The sequence below is a fragment of the Odocoileus virginianus genome, chromosome X (assembly GCF_023699985.2).
Source record: "Odocoileus virginianus isolate 20LAN1187 ecotype Illinois chromosome X, Ovbor_1.2, whole genome shotgun sequence".
Classification (NCBI taxonomy): domain Eukaryota; kingdom Metazoa; phylum Chordata; class Mammalia; order Artiodactyla; family Cervidae; genus Odocoileus; species Odocoileus virginianus.
The window spans coordinates 17768687-17783311 of NC_069708.1; the positions used below are offsets into that span (position 1 = coordinate 17768687).

Below are 14625 nucleotides of genomic sequence, written 5' to 3' on the forward strand. Positions count from 1 at the left end.
CATGGGGTCGCAAAGGGTTGGACATGACTGAAGTGACTTAGCCTGCACACATATATATATATAACTGAATTACTTTGCTCTACAGCAGAAATAAACACATTGTAAATCAACTATACTTGAATCAAATAAAAATTTTTAAAAAGTACTGTTGAGATCACAGAGGAAGGAACTTGGGAAGAGGCCCTATAAATGGTTTCTGAACTCTTGGACACACCTGTAAGCTTTACTTGCGTATATTTCATCCTAAGCAGACTACTGAAAACTCTGAGAACTGAACTGCCTAAGTCCCAGACAGGTCACTGGGTAGCATATATATCAGACACAACCAAGCACCACTGTCAAGGCTTGGAAACTTGAACTGACACTGGGACCAGCAGAAGGTGGGTTAGAACTTGCTCTATGAACCTAACCAAGTAGACTGTCTGCTAAAACAAAAATAGCAACATTCTCCATGGGCTTTCAACAAGATATAGAGTCTCATAATACTCAAAATGTGCTGGATAAATTCAAAAATTACCCAGCATGGGAAAAGACTATCAACAGATGCCAATGTCGAGATAACAGAGAGGTTTGAACTACCTGACAAAGAATTTAAAATAGTTATTATAAAAATGCTCCAGCAACCAATCATGTGCAATCTTGGAACCTATAAGTGAAAGTGAAGTCGCTCAGTCGTGTGTGACCCTTTTCGACCACATGGACTGTACCCTACCAGTTTTCTCCATCCATGGGATTTTCCAGGCAAGAATACTGGAGTGGGTTGTCATTTCCTTCTCCAGGAGATCTTCCCTACCCAGGGATTGAACCCGGGTCTCGCGCATTGTAGGCAGATGCTTTACCATCTGAGCCAAAATCTGAACAAAGACAGAAAATATATAAAGAAGAACTGCTGGAAATTTTAGAATGGAAAAATAAAATAACTGAAATAAAAACTCACTAGATGGGTTCAGTGCTGTGTGGAGATGAGTCAGTGAACTTGAAGATAAAACCATAGAAATTAGCCAATCTGAACAACACAGAGGAAAAAAAAAGATTTAAGAGCAAAACCACAGTGCCCCAGGGATTTGGGGGACAATAACAGAAGGTCTGTCATTTGTGTCATGGGATTCCCAGAAAAAAGAGAAAGAATGCAGTGCAGGAAGAAAATCTAACAATATAATAGCTGAAAACTTCCTAAACTTCTCAAGAAACATAAATCTAAATATTTATTTATTGATTGATTCATTTGGCTATGCCAGGTCTTAGTTGTGGCATGCTGCATCTTTAGTTGTGGTGTATGGGATCTAGTTCCCTGACCAGGGATCAAACCCAGGCCCCCAGCATTGGGAGCACAGAGTCTTAGCCACTGGACCACCAGGGAAGTCCCAAGAGACATAAATCTATACATTCAAAAAGCTATCCTTCAGGAATGAAATACTGATATCCTCAATTGAAGGAAAACTAAGATCATTTATTGGCGGCTGACTTCCTCTAAGATAACAGCTAAAGAAAATTAAGAGGGAAGTGATAACACAAGGAACATGAAGACTGAAGAAAGAGAAAGAGAACTGGTAGATATCTGGTTAAAAATAAAACATGATACTTTTCCTCTTGAGCTCTTTGTTGAAAGCAAAAATTATAACATTGCCTATGGGGTTTTCAAAGTATGCCAATATAACAGATCAGATGAAAGTAACAAAAGAAGGGAGGATAAAGGGATCTTTATGATGGTCACAATTTCTACAGCACGTACTGAATAAAAAGATACAAACAGAAACACAAGAGATCAAGTAAAATAAAACACTAAGAAATAAAGAAGGCAGGATACAGGAAACAGATACTTGAAAATAGAAGGAACAAACAGAAAACAATAATGAAATGATAGGCATAAATCCAATATCAATAATTATGTTAAACTCAAATGGTCTAAACAGATGAAAAGACAAAGACTATGAGAATGAATAAAAAATATGAGCCATATGCTAACAAAAACCTCACTTGAAATAGAATACTATCGGTAGATAGGTTAAAAGTAAAAGGATAGAGAAAGGTATACTATGAAAACACTTCAGAAGAAAGCAAGAGTGGCTTTACATCAGACAAAACAGACTTCAAAACAAAGACAATTGCCAGAGACAAAGAAGCACACTACATAAAAGGGTCAATTTGCCAAAAAAAGATGTGACAATCTGAAATGCATTTGTATCTAACAACAGACCTTCAAAATACATTAAGCAAAAATTGACATAACTCAAACAAGAAACAGATAGATCTAAAGTTATAGTTGGAAGCTTTAAAACTCCTACTTCTCTCTTAGTAATGTATAGTAGAAATAGGAGACAGAAAATACCACCAACCAACTGAATCTCATACTTATAAAACATTCTAACCCACAAAAGCAGAATATGCATTCTTTTCAAGTACACATAAAATATTCACCAAGATAGACCAAACTCTAAAGTATTAAACCTCAACAAACTTCAAAGAATTGAAATAATGCAAAATATGTCTTCTGATCATAATGAAATTAAACTAGAAATCAACAGTTACTTCGAAAGTAATGTATAGGTCAAAGGGAAAGTCTCAAGTGAAAAAAAATTTTAATCGAACAAAATAAAAATATAGGCTTATCATGGGACCTCCTGGCAGTCCAGTGGTGGGGACATGGGTTCGATCCCTAGTCAGGGAACTAAGATTCTGTATGCTGCATGGTGAGAACAAAAAAAATAAAAAATACAAGATATCAAAATGTGTGTGATGCAGTTAAAATGCTACTTATAGGGAAATTTATAACAAATAGTTATATTAGAAAAATGAGAGGTCTCTAATCAATAATCTAAGCTTCCACATGCAGAAACAAGAAAGCAAAGTTCACCCAAAGCAAGAAAACGACAAAGAGATGAAATAAATGAAATTGAAAGGGAAAAAAAGGCAAAGAAAGGAAAGAAAGAAAAATCAATGAAAACATACACTGGTTATTTGAAAATATCAATAAAATCACGAAGCCTTTAGCAAGACTGACAAAGAAAAAAAAAAAACAACTTACTAACATCAGGAATGAAAGAGGGAATATCACATCATTCTCATTGACATTAAAAGGATAAAAGGAAATATTACGAACAATTCTAAACATATACATTTGATAACTAATATTGCTAATATTTTTATGTTTTTTTTAATCTATGTTCTTGAGGTGTATGGGTCTGTGGTTTTGTCTGTTTTGTTCTTTTTACCATTTTTGGTATCAGAGTGATGCTGGCCTCATAAAACAAACTGGGAACTTTTCCCTTTTCTGAAAGAGATTGTCTAAAATTGGTGCTATTTCTTCCTCAAATATTTGTTAGAATTTACCAGCAGAACCACCTGAGCCTAGAGATTTCTTTTTCAGAATGTTTTAAACTATGAATCCAGTTTTATTAATGATTACAGAACTACTTAGGTTATTGATTTCATCTCAGATGAGATTTGGTAGGCTAGTTTTTTTTCCCCCAGGAGTTGGTATAGTTTCTTGTTGAATTCTCAAATTTGATTCCCCTTGCATTAGAGAAGAGACAATTGGATCTGGGATTTTCCAGATTGTCACAGAGAGGGCTCCAATCTTCTTGGCAGTAAATCAGATAGGGGGAGTGGAAGGGGGAATATATAGGGGGTTCAGGGGAGGGGTTTTGATACAGTAAATTTCAGGCTCCTAGCTTCGGAAACTGGTCTGTCACATACCACTGTACTTACTACAGTCATCTAAATCCCTATTACCTGGCCAGGCAGAGGATCTGAAGTGTTATGAAGTGGCTAGAAAGTGTGGTGCTGGAGGTGGGGCAGGGGGTGGGACATGGGAGTGGAGGCTGAGGTCAATTCTAAGTCCAATCAGCAGGGGAAGGCCAATGTCTCCACCCTCCTCTCCCACCAGAGCAACTGCCCACTGAACCACCTCCTGGGATTCCTCCATCTTACCTGTAGCAAACAGCCAGGCATAGGTTAAGGTTGACAAGGCTTCTGCCCACAAAGAAGCAGAAGTCTTTTTAATTCTTTTATTATTTTGAGGAGAATGGGGCTGCAACAGGAAAAGTGTGGAAAACACTGCTCCCAGATGTCCCAAAGGAGGTGACGGGTTCTGGCCTGGACTCCTGAGAAAGGCCCTGGGCCAGCCCTTCCCAGCCCAGGGCAGGGCACTTCAATGGAGTCAGTCGGGGTTTGGAAAGAAAGTCGTGGCATTCAACGGACTGGCTGCAATTCTTCCTCCATTTAGTCAGACTCACACACTGATACTCATAAAGCTGAAAGTGACTGCATGAATCCCCCTTCCTATGGCCTTATTTCACTGATGAGACTGCAGTCCAGTTATGGGAAGTAGCTGGCCCAAGGTCGCCTATGCTGTTGAGGCAAAAATGGGATTGGGGCCCAAATTCCAGGTACCCACCAGTGTTCTTTACCCTACACATAAAAACAAGAATTGACTGTACAGCTATTATATATATATGAGGCAATGTGACAACAGTTCCTGTCATCATGGAGTTTGAACTTCAGTGGGGAGTCTGGATATTCAATAATTACACAGGTAATTGTAACTAAATTGTAACTAAAATGAAAATGAGTATTAAATAAGAAACAACATAATGAGTATAAATATATTAACTTAAAGTTTTCCCAAAATACAAACCCTACCACCATCAGCACAACTGTCATAGTGATCTCAATGGAAAAGTTTCACTTTGAAAAACTGGGGAATTATCAAATATGAGGGCTTCCCAGGTGGCGCTCATGGTAAAGAACCCACTTGCCAATGTAGGAGACATAAAAGACAAGGGTTTGATTTCTGGGTTGGGAAGATCCCCTGGAGGAGGGCATGGCAACTCACTCCAGTATACTCACCTGGAGAATCCCAGGGACAGGAGCCTAGGGGGCTACAGTCCATAGGGTCGCAGAGTTGGACACGGCTGAAGTGACTGAGCAAATGTGATCTTTCACTGATTGAGTGAAACTGCATGTTTTTCAAGTCTGCTACCCAGACTGCTTTTGTCCCTAATGTGAAGCACAATCTTAGACAGGTAGGTGGAGAAGAATGTTACATTTAGTATACTAAGGAACTAGACAAAAAGCTGGACATTGAAGGGAATAACAATTCTTGCCATGAGTCCTTTCTTGGACCAAGATGAAAGAGCCACTGTAAGGTAATTCAAGTCAAGCGTGGCCCAGATACTGCAAGGAGGTAGCACCACAGCCACCAAGGCCCTGAAACATGCACCGGCATGACATACTCCAGAGGGCAGGAGCCCTCTACTCAGTAAACTGGATAGTTCTGCAAGGTAGAGAATGAATGCCTGTAGGAATCTATTCCAACAGCTTGCTGATGAAGAAAGAACAAGATGAAACATGCATAGATAAAGCTTCTAGTTTTATCTGAGAATTTGATCAATGTGACATTTTAAATGGGAAACTTTTATGAAAGTTTAATAAGTTACACTTTTGGGAGATGTTTCCCCTACAACTGGCACTCTCATGATGGAAGTATTTAAAGGGTCTCTGGTTTTCCCTCATACTTTCTTTTTTTTTTTCCCTCGTAGTTTCAAGGGATAAACAAAATCATGGAATATGAGACTTGAGGTGAAAAGTGGCCATCACTGAAGCTTTGCACATGGTAAATTACCACATGAGGAAAAGGAAATGGCAACCCACTCCAGTATTCTTGCCTGGAAAAGTCCATGGACAGAGGAGCCTGGCGGGCTGCAGTCCATGGGATTACATGACTGAGCATGTGTGCACGAGGGTGGAGGGAGATGGGTTGGTAGCAATAAAGTGGTAGAACTAAAAAAAGAAATTACCGCAGGAGAGAGTTTAATAAAACAGACTCAAGGCTAGAGTCCATGAACTGAGAATTCTATTGTATCAGGAGGTCTTTTAACCATAATGATAAGGATTGAAATAGGTGTACAATTCTACATGAAGCATAGAGCCTTCCGTAAGAAAAAAAAAGGTCAACTTACCTATGAAGTGGCAAAGATAACTACTAAGAGATGTTTCCAGAAGCATCTATAACAGATTGAGAAGTGGGGTAAAGAGAACACATAGTTTCTGACAGAAAAGCAGGAGAAACTGTCAGATAGTCACAAAGCTTCTCGCTTTATCTCAGAATGCACAGGATTCAGGCCACAGCTATAGAAAAACAGGTATGTGACCATGCATCTGGGCTCTCTGCTCATCATCCCAAAATATCTAAAGGTGTTTATTTTGGTTAAAGGTATAGAATTTAAGATTTTTTAAAATTTCTTAATGTATTCACCTTAAAAACTCAGATTCACACCTGCCAACTCTTATGGGGCAGAAATAATTTATCATCATCACAACAGGCTGTAAAAGTCTAAAGCGGGAACTACCACAAAGGCTTAATGGAATCTCCCCCTTGACAGTTATTAATAATAGAATGGTTTAGTTCACATTTCCCTCACACCTCAGGAGCTGGTGTAGTAACCTCAGGAGTACCTTGTTAGTTCAGTGATTCTGTGAGTCAATGGAAAAATGATGACGACTAATCTTGGGCTCTATGTTTCAATGCCTTTATAGAAGAAAGGACAAGATGAAACACACATAAAGCTTCCAGTTTTTAATCTCTTGACAAAAAATACCCCTTATTTTGATATATGTTCACTGCTGTATCCAGAGCACCTAGTACAGAGTCTGACATATAGTGGGACAGCAAAAAACATGCTTTTTGGAATAAAAAGACAGTCTTAATATTAGACACAAATTCTGTCAAACTAAAAATATATGCCCTGAAAAGTCACTATTTTGTTATTCAGAGTGATATACAAGGAAGGGAGGAAATAGCAAACCAAACATCCATTTTGTTATTTTTTTCTTGGTATGATTTGGTGAAATCAAACAAGTGAGGATACCTTTTATTGTCTACTATGTATGTGATTTGACGCAAATGATTTGAATGCCGCTCGTTTAAGTATCTATGTGTACGTGCGTGCTAAGTCACTTCAGTTGTATCTGCCTCTTTGTGACCCTATGGACTGTAGTCAGCCAGCTCCTCTGTCCAGGAGGCAAGAATATTGGAGTAGATAGCCATGCCCTCCTCCAGGGAATTTTCCCGACCCAGGGATTGAACTCATACCTCTTATGTCTTCTGAATTGACAGGCAGGTTCTTTACTACTAGCGCCACCTGGGAAGCACCAATATCTATGGCCTCATATTTAAAATAAGGCCAATAATCTCTCCCTCACAGTATCACAGTAAAGATTATATCTGTCCATATTATTTCAGAGTCTAGCACATAACAGCTGTTTTAACAAATGAAGACCTATGAGAGAGTATAAGAAAGTTTCTCACAGTCTTCTTTGACCTCAAACACAGAACCCGAGTAGAGGTATGTATCATCCATGTCACTTTCTGAGTTTGCGAGTGGAACCCCAGGAAAGCTTTCCAGTCAGGTGATCTGCTCCCTGTAGCTCTTTAGTGGTAGATGGGAGGACAGAGGTGACCAGTGGGATTCTCCACCTGGCCCTGAACCCCCAGGTCCTGTGCCCTCAAAGGAGTGAAGGTGCTTGGGAACAGAGGGGCACTGGAAAGGATGCCATCAGTAAGTACACAGGGAGCATGATGCTTGAGAGCAGGTGACAGGTAGACAAGCAGAGGGAGCACCAGGGAAGGATGGCTGGCCCCAATAAGGAGCAAAAGACCTCTTCCTCAGAGAAGCAGCCTTCATTTAACCAGCAAGTAAAAGGACATTTGGAAATAACTTCTACAAGCTGTGATTTGACAGAAAGTTCTAATGAATGTATACCGAAGCTTTCCAAAAAACAGCTCTGAAATTGGCTGGTTAATTTGGCCTAAACCGTAACATATGGATTGATCTAAATGCTGCCGAGCGCTTCCATTTTAAAAGCAAGATATATATTTTTTCAATACAGGTTTCACATTAAAAAAAAAATTGTAAGTGATGTAATCAGAAGGTCAATACTCACCAAGCTGAGCAAAAGTATTTCTCTTCAAGAGGGCACCAATCAAGCAGAAGCGATTCCCATCTTTATCTCCTAGATAAGCCATATGCTATTTTAGTTCTTTGCATAACTTCAAGGATGTTGCAACCTTTTAGGACTCAGTTTCTCCATCTGTTCAAAAAAAAAAAAAAGCAGGGAAGGATGGATCTAGCTCATTCTAAAACACTATGCTTCTATTCTGAAAACAGCAATCATTGGTACTTCCCTCTAGGCCAGGAATTTTATTACTAAATATGCTTACCTTTTAAGATGTGGTTACCAAGGAGGGACTAGAGTTTAAAAAAGAACACAGTGAGTTAACACAGGCTTAAAGGAAAACTTCAGAGACACTCTGTTTATCCTAAAACAAGATAGACTACATCATCTCCTTTTTCCTTTAATCTAATTTCCATAAACCCATGTCCCAAATGTCAGAAACATCTCTCACATTAGGTAGTGTGTGTGAACGTGAAAATGTTAACTGTGCAGTCATGTCTGACTTTGCAACTCCATGGACTGTAGCCTGCCAGGCTCCTCTGTCCATGGAGTTCTCTAGGCAAGAATACTGGAGTGGGTTGCCATTCCCTCCTCCAGAGAATCTTCCTGATCAAACCCAGGTCTCCCGCATTGCAGACACATTCTTTACAGGCTGAGCCACTATTAGCTAAGGCCCATCTTAAGATAAAATAAATCCACTTATAGGCTGGGAACACTCTTGCTAAGTATGTGGTTGTCAGAACAAAAAGATGAGCACAGTATTGAATCAATAGCTTATTGAGGACCCAGTGCAGCATACTAATCTCAATATCCTTGCTTAGCCCATAGCTAGGAGTGCAAGTCAGTCAAAGCTATGGTTTTTTCCAGTAGTCATGTATGGATGTAAGAGTTGGTCCATAAAGAAGGCTGAATGCCAAAGAATTGATGCTTTTGAACTGTGGTGTTGGAGAAGACTCTTGAGAGTCCCTTGGATAGCAAGGAGATCAAACCAGTCAATCCTAAAGGAAATCAATTCTGTTTATTCATTAGAAGGAGTAATGCTGAAGCTGAAGCTCCAAAACTTTGGCCACCTGATGTGAAGATCTGACTCATTATAAAAGACCCTGATGCTGGGAATGACTGAAGGCAGGAGGATAATGGAATGACACAGAACAAGATGGTTGGATGCATCATGGACTCAATGGACATGAGTTTGAGCAAGCTCCGGGAGATGAAGGACAGGGAGGCCTGGAGTGCTGTAGTCCATGGTGTGGCAAAGAGTCAGACATGACTGAGCGACTGAACAACAAGGAATGCAAGATGCTGACCAAAAAAAAAAAAAAAATCTTGAAAGAGGGCTCTCATTTAGTACTGATGATGGAAGAAACACATCCATTTTTTGTGATCAGTTCAGTTCAGTCACTCAGTTGTGTCCGACTCTTTGTGACCCCATGGACTGCAGTATGCCAGGCTTCCCTGTCCGTACTCAGACTCATGTTCATTGAGTCGGTGATGCCATCCAACCATCTCATCCTCTGTCATGTGAGATTTTTTTGTTATACATACAAATTATAATCAAGTTAACATACCAGCAAAGGTCTTATTTTGTACCATTCTCAGTAACGGAGGACAAGTCATAAAAACAAGGTATAGACAAAACCAGGCTGGTTTAAAGCATGGGCTATTTAGAGTATATGAAGAAAAATGGATTTTTCATAAGTTCCAATATAGAGAATACCTTAATATTCATTAAATACTGTAAAAAATCTTCCATAGACCTTAAATTTGATAATACAGCACGCTCTAGGAGCCCAATGTAGGTATAGAAAATTTGATATTTATCAAACACTAATAACTGTACAGACTGAAAAAGCAGACAGCACTCATTCACAGAATAAAGATTTCTAAAGCACATAATAATGACCAAGCTAGGGAACAGTTGAACAGTTTTACTCATTACAATGACCCTGTACTATAACCACTTAAAGTGTTCTTGGTTTGTAATCATACAAGTCCATTTCTTAAAACTGGAGAACTATTACTGTAGCCAAAGGTCAACAAGCACCTACGTTGAGAGTCACTAAAAGAAAATCCATTTAGGAAGAAGTAGATTTGTACAATGTCTGTGAAGCAAAACATCAACTCGATATTTCTAAGGGGAACATGAAGTCCTCTTTTTTCACTCCATCTCGTTTCTTTGGACCTTAACACCACGCATAAAATGTCTAATTCCGACCATTTTGAAAGCATTCTCCTCAAAGCACAAAGAAATTTTTAATTACAAAAGAAAGAAGAAGCGGTAAGATTTTCTCCCACTTATTTTAAGAGAAGAAATATACATGTAAATCCATGGCTAATTCATTTCAATGTATGACAAAAACTACTGTAATGATGTAAAGTAATTAGCCTCCAACCAATAAAAATAAATGGAAAAAAAAAAGAAATATACAAAGGAAACCAAAATATTACTTAAAATTCCTGATGCTAAACTCATGTTGTCAAAATAAAATATGGAGGCTCATGGAAAATAATCACAACTTTGCTAAATGCTAGCATAAAAATTATTTTTAATGTAAAAACTATTTGTTAAGGGTTCAGTCTCGAATGAACATATAGAAATAAAACCTTCTTGACAGAGATAGCTGGACAAATAAATTCTTTATTTCTCTCATATTTTTCAGAATATGTTCACATAGTTCTTAATTCACAAGGCATAAAATGGTTTACTCCACTGTATAAATGGATTCATTTGGAAAGTCTCCTTTCATTCACAGGCTTAAAAGTGCTTGCTTCCTGTGTTCCAGGAGAACATATTTATAATTAGTAGTTTTTCTAAGATTTACTTTGCATGCTTTTCATGTGATTACGACACTGACAGGGCTAACCAGCACGGGGTAGCAACTGAACAGGGGCAAAATCCTCACTTACTAGAATGTTCACAAGCCTGTACTGGTAAGTCCTTGGCCTTCAGTGTTTATGTCCCTGAGGCTTTGGTTAGGTTTTAGACAGCATATTAAAAAACAGAGACATTCCTTTGCCAACAAAGGTCCATCTTAGTCAAAGATATGGTTTTTCCAGTAGTCATGTATGGATGTGAGAGTTGAACTATAAAGAAAGCTGAGCACTGAAGAATTGATGCTTTTGAACTGTGGTATTGGAGAAGACTCTTGAGAGTCCTGTGGACTGCAAGGAGATCCAACCAGTCCATCCTAAAGGAAGTCAGTTCTAAATATTCACTGGAAGGACTGATGCTGAAGATGAAACTCCACTACTTTGGCCACCTGATGTGAAGAACTGACTCGCTGGAAAAGACTCTGATTCTGGGAAAGATTGCAGGCAGGAGGAGAAGGGGACGACAGAGGATGAGATAGTTGGATGGCATCACCGACATTATCAATGGACATGAGTTTGGGTAAACTCTGGGAGTTGGTGATGGACAGGGAGGCCTGGCATGCTGCAGTTCATGGGATTGCAAAGAGTCAGACACGACTGAGTGACTGAACTGAACTGCACTGATTTTACCAGAAAGGAATAATGTAGCTAACAATCACTAGTATATTAATATATGACATGCTAATTTATTTCTGTCAGCAAAGAGGACACCAGATGAAAGGAAATTTAAAGGGCCTCTCCACTCCCTCCTCCCCTCCTCAGTGGCCCAGCTGGATTGCCTGGGGTCTAGGAAATCAAAGGAGAAAAAGGCAGAGGGTTCATAATACTGGGTGAGAAACTTGAAAGACTGATTTATCTACTTCCCTGGTTTGCTTTAAAGGCCGGCAATTCTATTTTGTGTTTCGTTGAACTCTCAAATAACTTTACCAAAGCACACAGATAAAGGCAGAAATTAACATGTACAAAGCAAAAAAATATATGGAACATTCACTTACACAATTCATGGAAAAGCAATACATTTGCATCTCTCTGTCAAGTGAAGCATTCTGGGAAAGCAGACATCCCGGCTTCCCAAAGCCCCACAAGCCTCTGCAGCTTGGCTACTTTAGGGGTGGACCTCGGCTCCAAAGACCTTTTTGCATCTTGGAACCATAGCACATCCATCCTTCCCTTATTCCCGTGTCAACTCAATGATGAGTTTTCTGAGTAAGGTGATTCTGTTGGCCAAAGGAGGCCCCCCCCCCAACGCATCATTTTCCCTTTGTTTAGAAGGCAGTTTCATTTTATACAACACCAAATGGAGTTGATTTCGGAAAGGTGAATATGAAACAGCAGTAAAGGAAACTGGTATAGCTTCTATGGAAATTCTGGGTCTTTTTGTTGCTTTGAGGTCAACCTGAATTCACACCAGTCATCACATTCAAGAGGATGCTCAGACAGTGCAAAAGGCAGTATTCTGGCTAACAAACCATAAACAAATGAAATAAGGTTCAAACTGTGTCTCCTCAATTTGTTATTCTCAGCTTTCAAATACAATACAAACTCCCCTATGGCTCAATTTCCTTTTAAATAAAATGAGAAAATTGTCAAAAATTACTTTCTGCTTCTCACTGATTTTCAGAACAAGTAAACTTGTAAAGCATTTTGCAAATATATATAAAAAAAGATATTTTAAAAGACTGGAGGGGGGATGAAATGTATAATCAGGATAAATACTTCTAGATGAAAATTCTTTTATAACTACCTTGTAATTTTTTTAAAGTGAAGGTGAATGTCACGCAGTTGTGTTCACTCTTTGTGACCCCATGGACTATATACAGTCCATGGAATTCTCCAGGCCAGAATACAGGAGTGGGGTGCCATTCCCTTCTCCAGGGGATCTTCCCAACCCAGGGACAGAACCCAGGTCTCCCTCATTACAGGCAGATTCTTTACCAGCTGAGCCACCAGGGAAGCCCAAGAATACTGGAGTGGGTAGCCTATTCCTTTTCCAGTGGATATTCCCGATTCAGGAATTGAACCGGGGTCTCCTGCATTGCAGGTGGATTCTTTACCAGCTGAGCTACTAGGGAAGCACCTTTTAATTGCTTCAGTTCAGTTCAGTTCAGTCGCTCAGTCGTGTCCAACGCTTAGTGACCTCATGGACTGCAGCACGCCAAGCCTCCCTGTCCATCATCAACTCCCAGATCTTACTCAAACTCATGTCCATTGAGTTGGTGATGCCATCCAATCATCTCATCCTCTGTCGTCCCCTTCTCCTCCCATCTTCAATCACTGCCAGCATCAGGGTCTTTTCAAATGAGTCAGCTCTTCATATCAGGTGGCCAGAGTATTGGAGTTTCAGCTTCAGCTTCAGTCCTTCCAATGAACACCCAAGACTGATCTCCTTTAGGATGGACTGGTTGGATCTTGTTGCTGTCCAAAGGACTCTCAAGAGTCTTCTCCAACACCACAGTTCCAAAGCATCAATTCTTTGCCACTAAGCTTTCTTTATAGTCCAACTCTCACATCCACACATGACTACTGGAAAAACCATAGTTTTGACTAGATGGATCTCCCATATAATCAAATGCATTTTACAACAGCCACATTCCTAAAAAAATCAGTCAGTATCAGTTCAGTCGCTCAGTCATGTCCGACTCTTTGCAACACCATGAACTGCAGCACACCAGGCCTCCCTGTCCATCACCAACTCCTGGAGTCCACCCAAATCCATGTCCATTGAGTCAGTGATGCCATCCAATCATCTCATCCTCCATCGTCCCCTTCTCCTCCTGCCCTCAGTCTTTCCCAGCATCAGGGTCTTTTCAAACGAGTCAGCTCTTCACATCAGGTGGCCAAAGTATTGGAGTTTCAGCTTCAACATCAGTTCTTCCAAAGAACACCCAGGACTGATCTCCTTTAGGATGGACTGGTTGTATCTCCTTGCAGTCCAAGGGAATCTCAAGAGTCTTCTCCAACACCACAGTTCAAAAGCATCAATTCTTCAGTGCTCAGCTTTCTTTATAGTCCAACTCTCACATCCATACATGACTACTGGAAAAACCATAGCCTTGACTAGATGGACCTTTGTTGGCAGAGTAATGTCTCTGTTTTTCAATATGCTGTCTAGGTTGGTCATAACTTTCCTTCCAAGGAGTATGCATCTTTTAATTTCATGGCTGCAATCACCATCTACAGTGATTTTGGAGCCCAGAAAAATAAAGTCAGCCACTGTTTCCACTGTTTCCCCATCTAATTGCCATGAAGTGATGGGACTGAATGCCATCATCTTAGTTTTCTGAATGTTGAGCTTTAAGCCAACTTTTTCACTCTCCTCTTTCACTTTCATCAAGAGGCTCTTTAGTTCTTCTTCACTTTCTGCAGCCCTAGAGAAATATTTTTCATAAATATTCTTTGAACTGAGGAACTGTCTCAGATTGGAGACTATAAAGGAGACAAGATGACTAAAAAGCACTGTGGGATCCTGGATGGGATCCTGGAACAGAAGGAGGATGTACGTGGAAAAACCGGTTGAAATGTGAAGAGAAGCCTGGAGTTTAGTTACAAGTTTTGTACCAATGCCCATTTCCTGGTCTTGATAACAGTTCGTGGAAGACTGAGGAAGCTGGGTGATGGGGCTATGGGACCTCTCTGTACTGTTTTTGCCACTATTCTGCAAATGTAAAATTAGTTCTAAATAAAAAGTTTTAAAAAACACTCTTTGAAACAGAAAAACCATTGATAAATGTCTTATTAAGAACCTCAGCAACAAGGATTTACCAAATAATGTAGGGAATAATATTCAAGAACTTGTAA

The 14625-nt window shown here is 39.6% G+C and overlaps 1 protein-coding gene across 1 annotated transcript in view; it reads right to left on the bottom strand.

Moving 5' to 3' along the window:
• LOC139033118 (uncharacterized) overlaps positions 1 to 14625 on the bottom strand; it is an 88931-nt gene that overhangs the window by 23569 nt on the left and 50737 nt on the right. Inside the window, exon 4 of the mRNA XM_070461792.1 lies at positions 7945 to 8091. Within this exon, the coding sequence (XP_070317893.1) occupies positions 8053 to 8091 (39 nt within the window). The 3' untranslated portion in view covers positions 7945 to 8052. The remainder of the gene's footprint in view (positions 1 to 7944; positions 8092 to 14625) is intronic.